The sequence below is a fragment of the Dermacentor variabilis genome, chromosome 4 (genome assembly GCF_050947875.1).
Source record: "Dermacentor variabilis isolate Ectoservices chromosome 4, ASM5094787v1, whole genome shotgun sequence".
NCBI classification, from domain to species: Eukaryota; Metazoa; Arthropoda; class Arachnida; order Ixodida; family Ixodidae; genus Dermacentor; species Dermacentor variabilis.
In genome coordinates, this window is record NC_134571.1 from 227,645,654 (window position 1) to 227,666,396 (window position 20,743).

Below are 20,743 nucleotides of genomic sequence, written 5' to 3' on the forward strand. Positions count from 1 at the left end.
TAAAACAGCCTTGTTACATAATTTGTGAGTCGTCTCAAAAATCATCAACATGTAACTTGTCTCATGCTATCATATGCAAATGGCCCGCCAGTGAGACAAGCGTAATTTATTGCCTAACGTAGGACTGTTACGTATACTAGCAAGCACTTATTGTGCATAACTATGTTATGTGTGTTTGCATTAAATTACCACCCTCGGTGCACTGCAAATATTACTGTTATTGCCTTCAATGGCAGCAGAACGTGAAGAGTTTATGTCCTTATAATAACCTATCTCTTTTCATTATGTAATTAGAACCACCTATTCATTGATCAGCAAGTATAGTTGTTATGTATGAACCGGCGAGCATATGGAAGAAATTGCTAAATTTACTTTCACAGCTGAGCGCAGGAGGTGGTCTTGTAAAGCAAATCCAACGCATGAAATAAATGAAAGTAAATGAAAGGCGCAAAGCGTTCGCATGAGCAAGCCGTCTGTGGTGTTTCGGCCCTAGCCGGACGCCTAGCGCAGCCGGGTTGCGGGCAGGGAAGAACTGAGCCTGGCCCTGATCCCGGCACGATAACAACAACAACAACCTTTATTTCACGCAAGCAGCATATCTATATAGCAAGCACTCATGTGACAAGTGACGTCACGGACAGACAACATTTCAGACATCAGGGCGAGAGCGCCCGATAACGCAGACACATGACACGCGGCACAGGCGCTATCAGCACACCGTCTATATCTGCTTCGTTCTCCTGGTTATGTGCGTCACCTAGCGCTTATTCTATTTTGCAGCACGTTTACGTTCGTCATGCCACACTTAACTAAATACCTCCGCTCACAATGAAGTCCGTGCTGAATGTGTGCCAGAAACAGAAGGTCGTTAACCGGTGGATCGCCTTCTAATCTTTCACTACATTGCCGAGATTGTAACTGCACGCCAGAGTTAGATGAATGCGCGATATTGTACAGGCATAAGAATGAAGATACGCGTCTTATGGTAGAGGCATGGCATATCTATAAGGGTGGAAGTGCGTGCGTGAGTCAGCCTTCGATTACTTTACATAAGGAAGAGATTAAGTACCTTAACAGTTATCTCTCACATAGACCGGCATGTGTACCCGACTGACACGTGGTGTTACCATTCCTGATGAGTTTTGCGTCTTCTTTCTTTTTTCGCCTCAGTGCTCCCTTCAGTTGATAGTCGGCGTTCGTGTTGTCCACTTCTCTACTCTTGTGTCCTGTCTGCATGCCTCACTTCTATTTTGCATAATGAATCCTTACCAACTAGCTCAGCTTTCTGTTGCTCTAAATATCAATGACTCTGAAAACTGAAAGCTCAGTGATCATGAAGGCTGGAACCAGTGGCCATGCCGATCAATGGAAAAGGCGGGCTGGGTGCGCCAGTGCAAAACCCGATGGGTGAAACCAACATGGTCAACACTGCTGACTTTACTGAGCTCTGGATGCACGTCACTACTGACAATGAAACAGGTGGTCCTATGATGAAGTTTCCGAGTGCAGATAGTGCTGCCTTGTTCTGTGAAAAAATCTCCGACAGAGAGATCGTTGTCACAACAAACAGTGGCACTGCGGTTGTGAACACGAAACTCATGCAAAAGCTACTTCAGATTTCAGACAATTTAAGTATGCATAACGCTTGATATGCTGTTTGAAGGCATAAGTAAAAGTTTTATTGTTCATAACCTAATTTCAACAACGTCTATCTTTTAGCGCAAGTGGCAAATTTGTTTTGGTAACTACAAAGGTTTGTTGAGCAGCCTTTCCTTACAGCAGTCTAGATATAGCAATGATTGTTTCGCATGATTGATAGCAATGATATATATTTGTTTTTATTGCTGAAACTTTAAGACCTTGAATTATCAAAATTTGTGATTTAACAAGCTTTTCCGCTGCAAATACAACTTCGTTATATCGAGGTTTGGCTGTATAACGAAGTATTTCATATTCATCATCATCATCACATTACATTTATGTCCACTGCAGGATGAAGGCCTCTCCTTGCGATCTACAACTGCCCCCTGTCTTGCATAGCTGATTCCGACTTGCACCAGCAAATTTCCTAACCCTATCAAGTTTTCTGCTGAACTCAACTGCACTTCCCTTCCCTTGGCTCCTATTCTGTAGCTCAAACGGTCCACCGGTTATCTGACCTACGCATTACACGGTCTACTCAGCTCCCATTTTTTTCTCTTACTATCAACTAGAATTTCCACTATCCCCGTTTACTCTCTGATAAACCCCGATCTCTTCCTGTCTATTAACATTATGCCTAAAATTTTTCGTTCTATCACTCTTTGCGCAGTCCTTAACTTGTGCTCAAAATTCTTCGTTAAGTTTCTGCCCCATATGCGCACTGGTAGAGTGCAAAGACCGTACACTTTTCTTTTCAATGACAGTGGGAAGCTCCCTGTCAGGATTTGGCAGTGCCTGCCATATGCACTCCAACCCATTTTTATTCTTCTGTAAATTTCATTCTCATGATCAGGGTCCCCTGTGAGTAATTGACCTAGATAAACATACTCCAGCACAGACGCTAGACACTAGCAAACCTGAGTTTCTGTTCCCTTAACAGGCTATTGAACATTATCTTTGTCTTCTGCATATTAATATTCAAACCCACTCTTACACTTTCTTGGTTAAGGTACTCAATCATTTGTTGTTATTTGTCCCCGGTGTTTCTGAGCAGGACAATTGTCATCTGCAAACCGGAGGTTGCTGAGATATTCGCCATTATTCCTTACTCCTAAGCCTTCCCCGTTTAATAGCTTGAATTATTCCAAGCATGCAGTGAATAGCATTCGAGAGATTGTGTCTCTTTGCCTGGCCACTTTTTAGAGGTATCTTTCTACTTTTCTTGTGGAGAATCAAAGTAGCTATGGAATCTTTGTAGATACTTTCTAGGATTTTCCCATATGCCTCCTGTACTCCTTGATTATGCAATGACTGTATTACTGCTGGTATCTCTACCGAATCAAATGTCTTTTCATAATTATGAAAGCCATATAGAGAGGTTGATTGTACTTCCCAGATTTCTTGATTACCTGATTGATGACATGATAATGAAGTACAGTAGAACCTCACTGATACGTTCCCATTATGTATGTTTCACCCAGTGCCAATGTTCGCAATGTAGAACACAAGAAATGATCCAATAGAGTTACAGTAATTTTTACCGGTTCATACGTTCCCGGAAAACACGATTTTTCGGCATCAACGTTCCGTACATCGCCAAACTGCGATCACATGATAAGTTTCCGGCTGATAGATCCTGTGTAAACAACAAAACAAAAAAGTGAGGTGCGCATGGTCGAGAACAGTATATAGCTGCCTGCCGCGGCAGCTTAACTGCAATACTCGCCCACCTGCCTCACGGGAAACGCCAGCGTGCACTCAGTTTCTCATTTTGGTGGTAGCAAATCTTCTCCAGAGTCGCTGCACGTGGCATTCACATTTATCCCCGCCAATACTACTGCGATAAGCATCTTCGCCTATCTGTTTTGCAGCACATGGTGCCATTGGAAGTGTAGTGCATGCTTTAATAGGTGTCCACCAGCTTGATTTCGGTTCGGCTTCTCGTTGCCCTCCTAATACACCATGTAATAGGAAAGCAACAAAACGCATTTCGGGCCACCGGAGTGCCACCAGCTTGACACGCATCAGCGCCTCATGACACGGTGATCTGCACAAGGGTTCGCATTACATAGGTGTCAACAATAGTTGAGTATGTCAAATTTTTTTTTAGTTACTTTGGATTGTACGTTTTCCCCGTTAGTATGTTTTTTCTCACATTTTTTCCCAAAACTTATGACGATGTGCTACTGTATCTACATTTTATTAACTTCTTATTCATAGAACACCATGTATTAGAACCTCAACATAACGAAGTATGTTTATACATGATTTCAAATAAAGAAATATCGCTTCCACAGTAAAGGAATGCCGAGACAATAAATGAAAATTTCTGCAGACGCAAGTTATAATTGTATTACAATTATAGATTGTAATGCAATCTAATGATTGAATTACAAGCGGCTGCTTCCAAATGAACCTCTTAGATCATGCACTGCACGACCAAGATCAACTGCTGAAGTGGAGCCGTGTCATGTTCCATTAAAGTCAGAATGCAATAAGATTCTATTGCGGCACCCGAGAAGGATGGCGGTTTGATGAGCAGTGTTTTCTTGCATGAGAAAGGGGAAGAGAGAGAGAACTTGTAGTAACACGATCAAGTGCGCATGAAGGCCGGCGTTGGTGGCACATGGTTCTCGGGCCGAGCTATGCATATACAGCCCACGCGCCCCCTGTTCAGACATGATGTGGCATCATGTGTGCCGTTTTCTTGCATGTTTAGCACTCTGGGCTACATAATCTCGTGTCTCAGAGAGGCGTTGAAGGAAGACACAGACGAAGCATTCGCTCTGCTTTTCATGATAGCGATGTCCCAATGTAGCCAACACTATTATCTGCGGGGGTGGAATGGATGCAAAAGCGTGGCTGGCTTCACTTAATTCATACTGCTGCTGTGAATATATCGCCAACACAACATGAAGCCATATTTTTCGTCACCTTCTCTTAAATTCAACAAAATAAAATTTTTCTCAAATTATTATCTTTTTTTTATTGCCCAATGATTCAGGAAATCTTGTGGCCCATTCCAGGTAAAAAAATATTATCGGTGACTGTAGCTATTTGCATAAAATGCCAAATTTCAATACAATGAAATTTTGGTACAATGAAGCAAATTGCCAAGTTCACGGACTTTGTTATATCAAGGTTTAACTGTAAAGCAAAATAACTAAAAAACTAGGTGAATAGAAAAAACTTATGCAACGAAGTGAATCATGAGATGAAATTACCTATATTTTATGTATCTATACAGATCCATAAAACATGGGTAATTTGTTCTCCTGCAACTAGAAATAAGCTGGTTCATTCCCATCTGTTTTGTTTTGAATGGCTCTTGTGCCAGTTGTGCGCAACTGACGGCATACACATGCTTCCCAATTATCACATTTCATGATGAGATTGTGCACGCACTGCATGCAATGTTTGACGCCTTCCCTAGTTTTTGTGTCTGCTGTTCTTCTTGCTTGTTTCGGAGTGCATTCATTGTCTTGCTTCCACCATTATATTTCAATAAGCATTCACAGTCGTTAGTAGCATGCTTTTCTCGCTTTCCTTTGGAATGGCGTTTCACCATAGTCAAACAGACTAGGACAACTACTCGCGCACTGAGTGTGGCACAAGTAATGAAGAAAGCATCCTTGCACAGGTGCATGCACTGTGGGCCTAATATATCATGCAAAGCTAAACCAATCAATTTCTGTGGTACACATCATTCGATGACTAGCCGCACATATGGCCTGGTCCAAAAGGCAGGAGCAAGTGTTGTCAATAACCACATGGTTTTTAGAGTTTCCATTTGCAAACTTTTCCATATTTAAACACATGTGACCTTGCCAGAATGAACTGAGCAGCTGAAATCTGTTAGAATTATGAGATTTAAAATAAGTGAGATTTCACTGCCTGTTTTTTTCTCTCACTTGCCAATAAATAGTTTTGTTTACATGTGAAAACCAACTTACAGGAGGACAAGACACCTGAACTGGCTCGCTGAAGAAGGTCTTGACGAATGGCCCGCAGTGGCTGAGGTGAGAATAGTAGGACATGTACGAGGCAAAGCTGGCTGTGCATCCAGGCTCTGAGCAGGCAAAGCGCGATGTGGTGAAGCTGGCCTGCCGCAGGGCTGATCTCATCTCCTCCAGGCTCAGAGGACGCCCATCATTCACCCGTGCCTGCATCACACAACAATCGTGAGCACTAGGCAAAACAAATAGGTAAAACGTGAGTTTTTAGAGAATCTTTGTTGGAGAAATTATGCAGATCCCACGCACTGAGGGAACTGACGTAAGCGAAGCATTCCATGCTGGATGATTTGATTGATGATAATTAGCAGAGATGTTGACAGCTGAAACTTGATTTCTTCAACACTTAGTCTAACAAGACAGTGGTGAGTTGATGTTAAATGTTATCTTGTGGGCACCACTGCTGTTTGTCTGCATAGTATGCAGAACACACACGGAGAGATGTTTGCTTGAGGCATTGTGCGCCATATTTCATAGAATCCAAGAGGGTTGAGCATAGCCATTCCCTCACATGGCACATCCCATTGTGTCAGAAGTATTAAACTTGAATTGGATAATAGTGCTACACGTGCCAAAATCACAATCAGATCATGAGGCATTGGCATAATCATGATCATGAGGCATTCGTATTGGCACACTCCGGATTTATTTTGACACCGTGATGTTTTTTAACATGTCCCAAAATCTAAGTACATGTGCGTTCTCTATTTTGCCCCCCTTGAAATGCGGCTGCCGCTGTTGGGATTGAATCCATGGCCTCTAGCAATGCCATAGTTGCAGAGCTAAAGCGGCGGGCACAGAAGTATTGATCTGATGGTTGACTGCTTCCGTAGCGTCGCCTGGACCCTGCGGTGCGCTTTAATTAATGGAACTCTGCTTCTGCACGCCCTGCGTAGTTTGTCCGCCTAACATACTTGCATGGTATTTATTTTTTCAGAAATAGCAGCAACGTACTGTACCGTACCTTGAATGTAAGCTTATCCAGTGTCCCCGCAACCGCCTTCTCCCGTCACCTCCCCCCTTCCCTTGTATGGGAACTGCCCCTTCTCCTCCCTCCTCTTCTATCTACGTACCCTCTGGACTGGCACCTTAGCAGAAAGGGAAGCACTCCAGTTTTTGCAATGCTTCTGAGGGGAGTCACAGAAGAATTACAGCTGTCAAGAGGCTAATGTGGCGATGGCCAGGGAGCTCCAGATGGCATTTTGCGCATTCGACGTGGTAGGGTGAAAATGAATTTCTCCCGTCGCCTTTCCTCTCTTAGTTGTGCTTTTCATCTATATATGCTTTCTGAACTGCCCCCCGAGGCAGCGTGCATGCCAGCAGCCCACAGCAGTCCACAGGGGCAGCAGCAGTGGGAAAGTCAAAGGAAGAGGCAAAGAAAGCTTCGCTTTAAAAACAGACCAATATGAATGCACAAATGTGGATACAATGAGCAAAAAGATATATATACTTGTAAAAGTGTTAAAAACATAAAGCAGAGCAAGTCCAGCAAGAACAATGCAGTAAAGAACAAGTGTATTTGATGGAGCAGACAGCAACAATGTCAAAAACAGGAAGCTGCTGCAAGACACCTAGTATTTTTATAATGTATTTATTTATTTATTATACAGTCCCACATTCGCTCAGAGAGCATTACAGTGGGGGGGGGGGGGAATAATACATGTGTTAAACAGTTGTAATTAAGGTTACATAACAAAAAACACGGTGACGAATAATGCAGTGCAGGCAGCATAACTATCTCAAAACAAAAAGGAAAACAAAAGAAAAGGACTATATATACATATACATGAGCATACATGAACATATGAACACATATACACTCAGAAATACATATAGTAGGCAAGCAAACGCGAAAAAAAAAAAAGAAAAAAAAAGAGAAAACATCGAAACATGCGAACTGATCACATGTCAAGCACTTCATTGAAAAAGGCGGAATTTGATGTTTTAGAAACGGTATCCTGAGGCAGAGCATTCCATTCATTGATGGTTTTGGGAAAAAAAGAATACTTTAACAAGTTCGTTCTTGACTTCATTGGCCTTACTTTTATAGTGTGTTCATGGCGATGAGATACATAATGTGGGTTAAGCATGTATTTTGATTCATTAATGCCAGTATTGTTGTAAGAGATCTTATGAAAAAATTTGAGACGCAAGCAGCGCCGGCGTTTGGCTAACGTCGTAAGCGCTAGGCGTATTCTCATTTGTGTGACGCTACTAGATCTGCGATAGCTCCCAGTGATAAAGCGTGCCGCTCGGTTTTGTCTGCGCTCTAAGATGTACTTAAGGTTGTCCTGATAAGGGTCCCATATCGTGCACGCGTATTCAAGAATAGGCCTTACGTATGTCGTGTATAATAACTTTTTGGTTGCCAGAGGACAGGGATGAAAATTTCGAGCCAAGAACATTAGTGTGTTATTCCTTTTCGCGGTAATCTCTGCAATGTGATCCTTCCAAGTAAGATCGCTTGAGAAGTGAATGCCGAGGTACTTGGCCCCTGTTACGCTCGAAATGGTTGAATTATTTAGCCTGTAAGAATTGAAAACGCCAGTTCTTTTCTTTGAAAAACACACGTAGTTGCATTTTGATTCATTTAGTGTCATGCACCAAGTGGTACACCAGTTCGAAATTTTATTAAGGTCCTCTTGAAGGATTTTGCTGTCATTTGGATTGTTTATCGAGCGGTAAACAACGCAGTCATCTGCGTACAATCATAGGTTCGACTGGGTGTTCTGAGCTATATCGTTAATAAAAATAAGAAATAACAATGGGCCCAGAACAGACCCCTGCGGTACTCCGGACATGACTGGAACAGCTGATGAGCGACATCCATTTACCACTGTTATCTGTCTCCAATTTACGAAGTAGTTAACTAACCAGTTCATTAGGTCAGCGGGAATTTTTAAATGCTGAAGCTTGTGTATTATACAATCATGCCATATCCGATCGAATGCTTTTTTGAAATCTAAAAACAAACAGTCAACGCTAGTACCTTGATCTAATGCAGTTGTTATGTCAAAAGAAAATTCCGTTAACTGTGTGTCACAAGAAAATTCGGCGCGAAAGCCATGTTGTTCTGTGTAAAAAAAGTTTTGCGAATTCAAGTGCCTTATTAGGTTGCTGTATACGATGTGTTCCATAATTCTCGAAGCGCCGCATAGAAGAGAAATTGGGCGATATTGTTCTAAATTATTTTTTGGTCCTTTCTTATGTACAGGAACCACACGAGCAAACTTCCATTCGTACGGCACGATTCCTTCAGATAATGCCGTCATATACATTGTATGAAGAAGATTGCTAAGAGAACTAGCACATTCTTTCAGCACGCGATTGGGTATGCCGTCAGGACCTGTCGCTTTGTTTGTGTCTAGGCTGGCAAGGATTTGAAAAATACCATGAATTGATAAAGTGATGTCGGGCATTTCCTGAAGAACTGAGGCGCATGACGGTAAAGGGATATTGCTCATCGCTGAATTAGCGGAAAAGGTGGACTTGAAATAATCGTTGAAAGCAGTGGCTTTTAATTCATCATTTGTTATCGTGTCATTGTCATACGTGATACATTGTATACCAATTTTCTCTTTCCTGGTTTTTTTGGCAAGCTTCCATATAATGAGGTCATTGTTTCGAATCTTTGCTTCTAAAGTACTGAAGAAATGACGCTTCGCTTCACCAATTTTCGATTTACAAATTTGCTGGACAGAAAAGAATTTTTCAGAAGTAACTGGCATTTTGCTTTTTCTTAGGTTCTGAAAAAGACAGCGTGTTCTTCTAAGGAGTTGACGGATTTCGGGGGTGATCCATGGTTTATCTTTCCGACGTTTGGCAGTTAGAAATTTTGATGGTATTTGCTCCGAAATTAGTGCAACTATTTTATCTTTCAGTATGCTCCAAGCAATGTTAACATTTTTTTCTGAGCAAACCTGTGAAAAAGCCGGAAGAAAATAAGTTAATTCACTGTTCATTGCCTGGTAGTTTCCCTGATCGTAAAAGTATATAAGTTTTGGAGTAAGCCGAGCTCTATTTTGGTGTGGATAAGAAACGCTGGTTAAAACGACAGCGTGGTCGCTGATACCGGGAACACAGATAGGTGGAGACACCAGATCAGCTTCATTTGTGAAGAGGAGATCGAGGGTGTTGGATGACAGCGCAGTAATCCTGGTTGGGGACTCGACGCACTGAGTCAGGTTGAAGCTACTTGTGAGGTCCAACAATGCAGAATGCAACGATGAGTTTGATAAATTGGTCGGCAGACCGCCACCCCAGGGCACGTCTGGTAGGTTGAAGTCACCCCCCAGTAGAACAACGTCAAAAGAAACTGATGCCAGTGCTTCAGACAGGCTAGATATAGCTGTACTGTCATTTCCAGGTGGCCTGTAGAACAAAGCTATTATAATTGTCCTACCAGTTTGCGAAGCAACTTTACACAGGACAAGCTCACAGTCTGTGTTGCAAAGATCGATCGGCCAGCTTTGCAAGTTATCTGAAACAAGTATAAATATGCCCCCTCCGCGTCTATCCCTGTCCGAGCGATAAACCGTGTAGCCTGTTGGGAACACTTCAGCATTTAAAACTGTGTCATCCAGCCAAGATTCAGTGCCAATGATAATGTCCTGACAATGCAGTGAAATTACGAGCGCGAACTCGTCAGCTTTATTTTTTATGCTGCGACAGTCAATAATTAAAAGCTGCAAACTTTGTTTGTCATGCGCAGAACGGTCAACTTCATGGGTTTGCTATGTATTGCACTGTACTACCTCTTTTGCCTCGTTATCAAAGATGTAGGAGCTGTTGCCAATATTCAAACGGTTAAACCAAAGCTTAAAGGGGTGAGTTTGCTTTTTGGCGAATGAAATTAGATGCCTTCTTTCTAAGCGAACCTGCGCGGAGTAGTCCTCACTCATAGCGTAGGTTGTTTCTTTAAGCTTCCGACCTTGAAGCAAGACCTTTTGTTTAGTTTTTTAGGACGAAAAAGCAACTAAAGTTGGTCGTGGCTTTTGCGTGCTGTATCACCCTATCCTGTGAGCGCGTTCAATATCACTGTGACTGATGCTCACACCAAGCAGATCCTTACACAAACAGATAACATTTTTTTCTGCCTCATCCCAGGTTTCCCTTTCAGTATCTGTAATGCCATAGAAAACAAGGTTGCATCACCTAGATCGGTTTTCTAAGTCGTCGTTTGTTCCTGACAAAGTTTGAACTTGTTTTGTCAGAGATTCTACAGTCGACTGAAGGTTCGTGACAGCTGTCTGTGTACTTCTGAAGGACTCAATCTCTTCTTCTACTTTGGATAGCTTTGTTGCCAAACAATCTAGTTTCTCCGTGAATTCGCATTGGTTTTACTGGATAACTGAGACCTCCTTCAAAAGTTTTTGCTCGTTTTCTTGAATTACAGGAATGACATCAACAGCTTTCATGAGCTTTGCAACCTGAGCCTCTGCCAGAGGTCCAGGATTCAGCTCAACGTCTCCGGACAAAAGTACAAGCAGATGCATTACAAAGCTTGTAATGCAAAACCACGTGAAAGGCACACTTCCAATAAAGTGAATAACAAGGAACAAGGACCAGTAAGACCTCGTTGTATGCCGTTGTATGTATGGCGACAGTAAGACCTCGTTATAAGGAAGGGGGAGCCAAAATTATATCCATTACTTGGTTATGCGCGTAGTGAACGCTGATGGACGCGCCACTGGTGGCGGCCTTGCGCAGAACACTCGGGAAAGGAGCCAGCCGTGCACCGTAGTTTGCTGCGTCATTTATCGTGCTTCTCTGTCTTGTTCACGTTTTCAGAGCAAAATAAGCAACACCCTTCGCATGTGTAAGTGGTCAAAGCTCCAAGGAATGTCAGGAAGAAGAATTGTTGCACGGTAGGGGGCTCAAATACTGGCGAAAATGTGCCGGCGATATGGTTCTAATCATTTCCCGCAAAGCCTCATCAGTGGGAGCAACGCTAGCAATGGATCACAGCTGTTCAGTGAGAAATTTCTAGTTCTCATCCTTTCCTTTGTTGTGTTGGTATTTTTTCCACTCGATCATATTTAGAGGTGTAAGTGACGAAGTTCATCTGCAGTGCAGCATGCGGTTTAAAGGCACTTTGCTAAAGTTCTGAATGCTGTTTGCAGCTTCTACGATTTGCCGTTATTTACCACGTTGCACTAGCTAGGCAGCATGACTGCACGTGCGCATTGTGTGGCATGTTAAAGCTACTGAAGCTTGCAAGAACTGAAACTGTGCGTTTTATGCGGCCCGGTAAATCCTTGCACCAGCTGTTGCACACTTCATGTTTTTGCACATATTTTATGCGTGGCTTCGTGCATGTTGAACTGTTGCTAGTTGTTTCATGCATAACTGTTGTTGATTTTTTTTAGGTGCGAGGTTTTCACCCTGCCTTATTTGTAAAGGGTATAAATCGTGCTGTGTCTTATTGGAATGACACCAAGCAAGTGTTTCTTTAACAGCTGATGAAGAAATTACGGCCACTGACCAAGTCAAGGTGAAAGAACACACAGAGACGTTTCGGGACCCGTACGGGTTCCTTTCGGAACCCGTACGGGTCCCGAAACGTCTCTGTGTGTTCTTTCACCTTGACTTGGTCAGTGGCCGTAATTTCTTCAAGGAACCCGTACGGGTCCTGAAACGTCTCTGTGTGTTCTTTCACCTTGACTTGGTCAGTGGCCGTAATTTTTTCATCATCATGTTACCTGACCAGACGAACTTTCGTCGAACTCTTGACTACATTCTTTAACAGCTTTATTTTTTTTTGCCCAAGGGCATCTTAGATATTGTGGTTTTTTTGGAAATGTGTTTAGAAAATAGGTAGTTCAGGGCGAGAATTGCTAGTAGTTGCTGCATATGGTATTTTTGACATAATGGTTCGGCGGAAACCCGCAAGGTGGAGAGGAGTAATCAATAAAGGGAAAATCAGATATCCACCCGTTCGTAGAAATTGCTACAAAGGAAACCCATACGGGTTCTTCGAAAGAAAAGCCTCGCAGTCGAAGAAAAATTCGTCCTGGTACGGCACTTGAACCTGGGACCACCACCTTTCCAGGGCAGCCGCTTTACCATTTGAGCTAACCAGGTGGCTAGCAGATGGTAGGGCGAAGTCGAATTTGTCAACAACTTGAAGCAAAGGCAAGAGTTTGACGTAATGGTTCTGCAGAAACCCGCAAGGTGGAGAGAAGTAATTATTAAAGGGAAAATCAGACATTCACCCGTTCGTTGCAATTGCTACAAAGGAAACTAATATGGGTTCCTTGAAAGAAAAGCTTTGCAGTTGAAGAAAAAATCCTGGTCGGTTTTCAACTGCAAGGCTTTTGTTTTGAGGAACCCGTATCGGTTTCCTTTGTAGCAATTGCTACCAATGGGTGGATGTCTGATTTTCCCTTTATTAATATGGTATTTTTGTTCCATTTTTGTGGAAAAGTTCGCGTCACGTCTGGGAAGTCATCACACTTCGATGCTGTCTGAGCAGGCTTACCGCGCCGCATGATTTGTTTGTTTCACAACATAGTCCCTTTTTGCATGTGAATTTTGTACCCAACTGAATTCTTTCTTATTACGCTTATGCCGTGGAGGATGCAACTCGGCCTTGCCGTGGGCGCTCATTTACTTTGACTGACGCTGCTTCGCCTTTAAATATATCATGTCGCATCTCCCTCTAGTAACATTAAAAGAAAGTACTGAAAAGTTGGTCAGATTTTAGCTTTATACATTTCCAACCTTGAAGAATTTAAAATTGCAGAAACTGCAGCGGGAATGGCAGTTCATCGGCATATGTAGCAGAATTGAATCGGCAGTACAGCGCTGACACGCGCTCTTATTAAGCCATGCATTTGGTGAATTCGTTGAGTAGTGTGTGCGTTTCCATCAATGAATTCCCAATTACTCTTCTTGGGGAGACTTTGACAGAACTTATTCGGAGATGTCACATGTATTCATTGGCAGAAAGATCCCCACGGCGTGTGCAGACATCGCCACGTGTGGATTTGTTTGAGATAAAGGTCTGCATTAACGACGAGTGCTTATTATTGAGGTACAGAAGCAGCATTACGGCAAGAGTAGAATTAAAAAAAGAAACGTTCGAGATATCGCATCACTCAACAAAATTTAGCGGCTAGTTAACATGAGCTCCACTTCATGTAAATAGGATTTGTGGTGTTTTTCTGTGGGACGCATCTAGCATGCATATGGATCGGGTTGTCCCAAACACCGGTAACATTGTGTTCATACCCACTTCCACAGAGGCCAGTGTCTGCGCTACAGCTGTCACCGCAGAAGAAGCAGTCTGGCACCCAAACAAAGGAGAAATCACAGCCGTGAACTTCAGCCATCTTTGCTGCTAAGCGTTGTCTGCTACTGCTCCCGTACATACTGTTGGAAGCGCCCGCTAGGTGGCTATCAGTGGCGCCTCTATAGGTGGTGCACTACATGTATATTCATCATTGCCCTTTGCTGCAATATATGCCCTGTGTGGCGCACAACTTTGATGGATGCATAGAAGGAACACAACTTGACAGAACTACTAAACAACCATGTATGAGATGAAACAGTAATTAAACAACACAAGAATATTTGGCATGCGCAACACACAACTTCTCGACAACCTCATGTGACTGCCATTACCATACCTGCCTTCTGCTCCAATGTGATGGTCTTTCATTTCTGCCTTCTATTTGGCTCATCTATAGCTACACAAAGCCTACAAAACTGTTACGCAATCCAGGAACACAGCTTGCATTCTGTGACGCGAACAAGTCCATCCGGGCTGAGGCGGACATGGCACAGAACACTACACGCCAACTATGCAGCTGGTCCAGGCTAATCCGCCCCTTTCAAGTGGCTCTGCTGTGCGATGATGCCAACAAGCCTGGCTTGGCTTGGCCGACTAATGGCCTCTGAGACTGTGCCGACACCAATACAATCTCGAACCACACAGTGAGAGAGAAAAGTTGGATGGTCATAATGAGCTGCTGCTTGCGCAAAGCTACATGGAGTGCTGAGAAAGACCAGTACTGTTCGAAAGCGTATTCAACTTTGGGATGCAGGGCTTCTGAACTTCTGCACCAAATGTGTGGCAAACCACGCTGCAAGCAATAAATTCGGCGTTCAAGGTTCAGGTATTTCTTGGTTTCAGAGACAAATCTATTTTGTTATATTCATTGGCAGGCAATTTGTGAAAATTAGGTTTTAACTGCACCAATCACAAGGAGGATTTCAATGAGAATTTAGCTTACTTTCTTATATCCTGTATCAGTGTAACAAAACTTGACTGTATATGACTTCTCAATGAAACCGTAGCAACTGAGCATTATGAAAATTGCGTGGTGGGACTCATCAATTCCCGGTAGCGGGTAAACATCCTTGCGGGTAATCTTGTTGAGGCGCCGAAAGTCCACAGATAACTATACAGAACCGCCTTTCTTCACGACAACGACGACATGAAGGACCACCTGACGTCCCCTCGCGGCTGCCTGTTTTGTGCCCATTTTGGGTGTTGTTTTTTGGATGCCGGTTGTTGTTAGGATAGCGACGCTTTAGGCCAAAGGCTTTATGGAGCTGCCTGTCGCACGTGGAGGGACACAACCTGGGGAACCGTGGCGTTGAGGTGTTGCACTTTGCTTCCCTCATTCAAGTTAGCCTCGCACGAATTGAAATTACTCGTTCGACTCAAGGAAGCGAGCTTCGTTCACGTGAACTTAGCATCTGAGTCGCTGCCCAATCTTTTGCTAGCCGAGTTGAACATCGTACCACGTGGGCGATGCACATGCAGACTTCGTCTCCCTTGCACTACGTTAGTGTTTGCCGAGTGTGTTGAGTGTACGCAGCGTGAGTGGAGTGACGCCTGGTTTGTTGTCACCTGCACATTGTCTGCGCTACTGCCCCGGACTACGATCGAGCCACCCCGAGCGATGGTGATGCTGTGGCCAGTTCGGCGCAGCGGCTTTGGCGGCCGCCTGTATCCAGCTCGAAACCCTCAGCGGCGGAGAAAAGAGCCGGAGGTTATTGACAGCTACCGCGGCTCTCGCCAGCAGGGCACGTCGGTGCGAGCAACGCTTGCTCGTGCCGGCTACTGCGTTGCAGTTTCCGGCCTCCTGGCCTGGAATCGTGCCGTCGAGTCTGCAGAGCTGCTGCTGTGACTAGCGGACGCCAGCGGTGTACCCAGGGACAATGTCGGCTTGCATGCTATGGAGAGCGTGTGGACATTTCCTCAGCGCGGCCACTGTTGCATGTACCATCTCGTTCGAGAAGCACCGGTTGATGTTAGACCGTGCAACATGTTTCGCCGGAATATGTAGTGATTTAAGGGGGGGGGGATGTGGGGATGCGCGACTCTCACGCATCCTCTGAGATCTTGTTTTCCCGCATGGCTCCATCTCCTGCAGTGCGACTTCGCCGCGTAGCCTGGCGCCTGCGGCGGTCGGAGTGGTTGAAGCGCAGTACGAGAGATGGCGCAAGTGTTGCGCTGCGGCGGGGTTACTTGGGCGCAAGGGAGAACACGCTTGCTCTTGGGCGGTGGGCCGGTGAACGCGGCGGACATCCCACGCGTGCGCCGATCCATGCTTCTGCGAGACCGTCTCGCGTGGCCGGCTTCGAGCGTGCCACCGTTCGCGTGACCGTACGCGCGAACGACCAGGCGTTGGGATCCAGCATGGGGCGAACATATTCGCTCGTTATCCGGTCGCGGTGAGTCGGACTTCTAGATTTGTCGCGCGCCCATCGGCATGTTTTATCGGTAGCAACTCGGCTAGCAGGCATTTATCTATGAAAGGTGCAATAAATGCCCTTGTGATTGTTTGCTCTACTGTGTTGTCGTTCCTTTGTCCCAAGAGCACGGGAGGAGAATCCCACACATGTGATGCCCAGGGAGAGTTTGAAGGTTGAATCCCTTCACGTCACAGCATATTGTCGACTTGCTTGTTACTTATGTAACGTTTTGCGGGAGACACGTGATACGAGCATTGCGCCAGTCGTGGTTGGGAGCCAGTGTCAATGCGATGCCTAACAGTGGACAACTGGCCCAGGGAAGGTTGCCCAATGTTGAAAGAAGAACGAAATTCTTCTAACAGGCACAGAAGCTGTGAATGTTGGGCCGGCGTAACATTATCAGCAATGGAGGAACCAAATACATCATAGGGTGATGGAGCAGACATAGAAATAACACTGAGCGTACTGTGTGTAGCGCAGTGCGTGTCATCAGGCACATCCATAACTTGCACAGCTTCGATGGCTTCCACGCTGCCAAGACATTCCCCTCGCAGCAACATCACAGGTCATGGGGATGGGCTGCTAACAAAGATAGCGCTAGAACCCTCAGTGATTTGCACGGTCGCAAAAGGTAGTAGCAGACTTTTCGGGTGCAAAAGAGGTCGGATGGAGAAAGTTGTGCAGCGGCGTGGGAGAGGCTGCTGCAATAGACAGACACTACTGTTGACGAGTTCAGGGAGACTGTGGTGTCGTCTTTGATGATTAGCTTGTTCAAAGCTGAAGGACTCTTGGCCAGCGTCAAGTTTGACAACAGCGATAGTTCTATTTCGGCTCATGCGCAATAAATCACGGCACTGTGGTGGGAGAGAAAATTCCAGCCTAAGATGAAGGCACGCGAGCATGAGGAAATGAGGATGAATTTGGCGGCATATAGAATGTCCACAATGACAACATGAGCAGTGCATGCACGCCATTATGGGGTAAATACGCTGGGCACTGGCTGTACGGAGGGCGTCACCACTCTAAGCTCGGATACGGTGTCGGATACGGTGTCTCCAGTGTCCACAAGCACAGATATGTGGGCACCCTCCACAAAGATGTCTATCACATTCAATGGGTTTCGTTGAAGGCTTTCAGATTTCGATAATGTTGCAACCCATGCCTTGTGGACTGTGACAACTGGTTTTCCTCCTCGTGAGCAAAGGGACAAGGCCACATCTGCAATAGTGAGCGATGACGTGGAGAAGGCAAATGGCGAGTGATGGGCCTTGTGTGTACTGATGGTGACAAGTCAGAAGTCGGGTTACCACATGGGCAGGAAGAACCAACAAGTCGACTTGTCGAGTACGATGCCGACCTAGAAGGTTGCACGCGATGGCAAAAGGGTGCCATGTGGCCGCCACCTATTCGCTGTGGCAGGCCCCATCCATGGAACAGAAGGTCTTGTACGGGCCGGCTGGTGGAATGGCTGCGTGGCGACTTGCGGTCGGGGTCTAGACACGACATCGGCGTAGCCATGTTGATCTCGTGCTCAATGGCGCAGTGGAGTGGAGGCACAAAACACGAGGAGGGCTCCTGCATATGCTGCGGCTGCGTAAATGTCAGCAATGATAGTTGCCGGGTGACCTCCTCACTAATGAATGCCTTCATTTCCTCGAGTGGAGCAGACTGGTCCGAAATTGTAGCCAAACCAGACAGGGGTTCGTCACACAATAAAGAGCGACAGGTCAATGACTGTTGCCACCATAACTCCTCATAGCTTTGGCACAGTGTGATTATTTCGGCCACGGAGCGAGGATTCTTGGCAAGCAACATGTTCAAGGCATTGTCTTCGATACCTTTCAGCATATGACTGATCCGATCAGACACTACCATGGTTGAGTTCGCTGTCTTGCATAGGTTTAGAATGTCTTCAATATAACTAGTGAATGGTTCACTTGACTGCTGAGAGCACCCCCAAAAACGCTGCTCGGCACGCTGGGGGCGACAAATACATTGTCAAGGGCAGTCTTGAAGGCGGACCAGGTCAGGAAATCTGGTTCGTGGTTGTTTTACCGTAGGCTGGCGATACCCGCGAGGTAGAACAGAGCATTGTTCAGTTTAGCTGGTTCGTCCCACTTGTTATGTGTGGTGACCCTCTCGTACGTGGTGAGCCAGTTCTCCACCTCAGTGTCAGCTGCATCAGTGAAGATGGTGGGGTCACACCAGGACATGCGGTCGGTGCAGGAGAAGCTGTTTGCTGGGAGGCGTCCTGAGGCATTGTAGAGGGCAGGGTACGGGATCGAAGTTCCAGGGTGGCAGGTTTGAGGGTACAGAACTCTCCACCTAGTGTTAAGGTGCTTATTGGATCGGACTAGGATTAGTGCAGCAGCGACAGTCTAGGCAGGGCATGCACTCCAAGCGCGAGCGGCATTCACAGGCAAAAGCACTGAAGAGGACGACCCATTATGCAGTTCCAATTCTTCTCTACACTATGTACACATGCTTACATGTCAAAGGTATAGAATACACAACGCCTTGAATGCAGTCAATGTGTTTTTCACAGTGACTTATGGCACAATTGGGCTTCTCTCTCTTGTCTACATTAACCTATTTGCAGAGCCCTTGCAACCGTTCGGGGGTGGAGAAAAACTACAACCACGCCAGACTGTGTTGCTATTCTTCGCAAATTATGTGAAATGGTGTGCATGTCTGGAACTACGGCCACCTTGTTTGCTTTTAGTACTGTTGGTCTACTCACCGAAGTTTGCCGCTACACTACCTACTCGCATTTTCAGCTATGGAGGTCAACAGGCTCAGAAAATTTGCCTGGAGTGTCGATACAACGGAGCTGTCACCCAGTGTAAGGTCTTGTAAATACTTGTATAAGGCCATCACTTCAGTGAACTATTCTGCGGGGTCGGACGAAGTTTCTTCGAGTGAAATTGTTAAATATATATAGGCTATATATAGTATACATATATAGTATACATATATAGTATACATATATAAGTATATATACAGGGCGTCCCAGCTCACTTTATCCAGAGTTAAAAAATACGTGAATGCCACATAGCTGGACAGAACCAAGGTAATTTGTTTGGTGTCACTTGGAGATACTCAAATTATGTTTTCATTCACATAATTAGATAATTATTAATTAATTAATTAATTAATTAACTTCTCAAATATTATAGATTAAAAGTGTCTATGAGAAAATTGTAGATCAACATCAAAAACGCCCAATACAGCTTGCTGTTGCTCAACGCGTGCTACATAAAAGTGTTTTTGCAAGCGTGAAAGAAGTCCACGAATACACGCAAAATTGCCGCTCGACTGGCCGCTCGAGGCACTTGCATGTGCAATTATAACCCGCAGAAATAACTGTATAACAAAATGCTCAAACGTTTGCAAAAACAGACTTCATTCACGAATGAATGATTCATCCACATTGTATCTTCAGTCAGCAGTTTGGTATAAAGCTGGATTACTTGATAGACGTGATTGGGGAGAAATCCGTCACGTGACATGTGACATGAATTGGATCACTCCAAAGCTAGCATTCACACGTCAGAGGATGCCAGTGCGGACGGAGAAGCCCTTGCATGGGCAACAGTGATGGAGCAAACTTAACTAAGCCAAAAATATCAGCGGTGATTTCACTCTCCACCATATCTCGATGCGCTTCAAACGGTCCGAAGGAGCACCCCGGTAATGAGTGAGGTACGAGTCTGCCGGCGCCGCGTGTACTACTCACTAACTACTACATGGAAAATGGCATGCTGTGAAGCCACACCCCAAGGTGTAATTCACATAGAATCTGCATGTTGAGTTTACTGTTAAATTTTTGAAAATTTTGATGCGGCTTATACATGCAAAAGTACGGTAGCTGACAGAAGAAGAAATTGCCACTGTCTATGCCCAGGCACATTTACACATGCATGTGATGCCTGCGTTTGGCAGGCATTCTCGGATCATGAACATCAGGTTGCCATTATTCCTCAAGAGAAAAGTGTATGACAGCTGTGTCTTATCAGTACTCGCGTATGGGGCAGAAACCTGGAGGCTTACGAAAAGGGTTCTACTTAAATTGAGGATGACGCAACGAGCTATGGAAAGAAGAATGATAGGGGTAACGTTAAGGGATAAGAAAAGAGCAGATTGGGTGAGGGAACAAATGCGAGTTAATGATATCTTAGTTGAAATCAAGAAAAAGAAATGGGCATGGGCAGGACATGTATTGAGGAGGGAAGATAACTGATGGTCCTAAGGGTTACGGACTGGATTCCAAGGGAAGGAAAGCGTAGCAGGGGACGGAAGAAAGTTAGGTGGGCGGCTGAGATTAAGAAGTTTGCAGGGACAGCATGGCCACAATTAGTACATGACCGGGGTAGTTGGAGAAG

At 44.9% G+C, this 20,743-nt stretch overlaps 1 protein-coding gene across 12 annotated transcripts in view; it reads right to left on the bottom strand.

Moving 5' to 3' along the window:
• The window catches only part of LOC142580151 (uncharacterized), a 750,235-nt gene that overhangs the window by 305,123 nt on the left and 424,369 nt on the right, over window positions 1-20,743 (bottom strand). For all 12 annotated transcript variants that reach the window (XR_012827590.1, XM_075690998.1, XM_075691004.1 and 9 more), the window contains one exon: window positions 5,595-5,804. Coding sequence is in view for 11 of the 12 variants with exons in the window: in XM_075690998.1 (XP_075547113.1) it covers window positions 5,595-5,804 (210 nt within the window). In the remaining variant the exon portion in view is untranslated. The remainder of the gene's footprint in view (window positions 1-5,594; window positions 5,805-20,743) is intronic.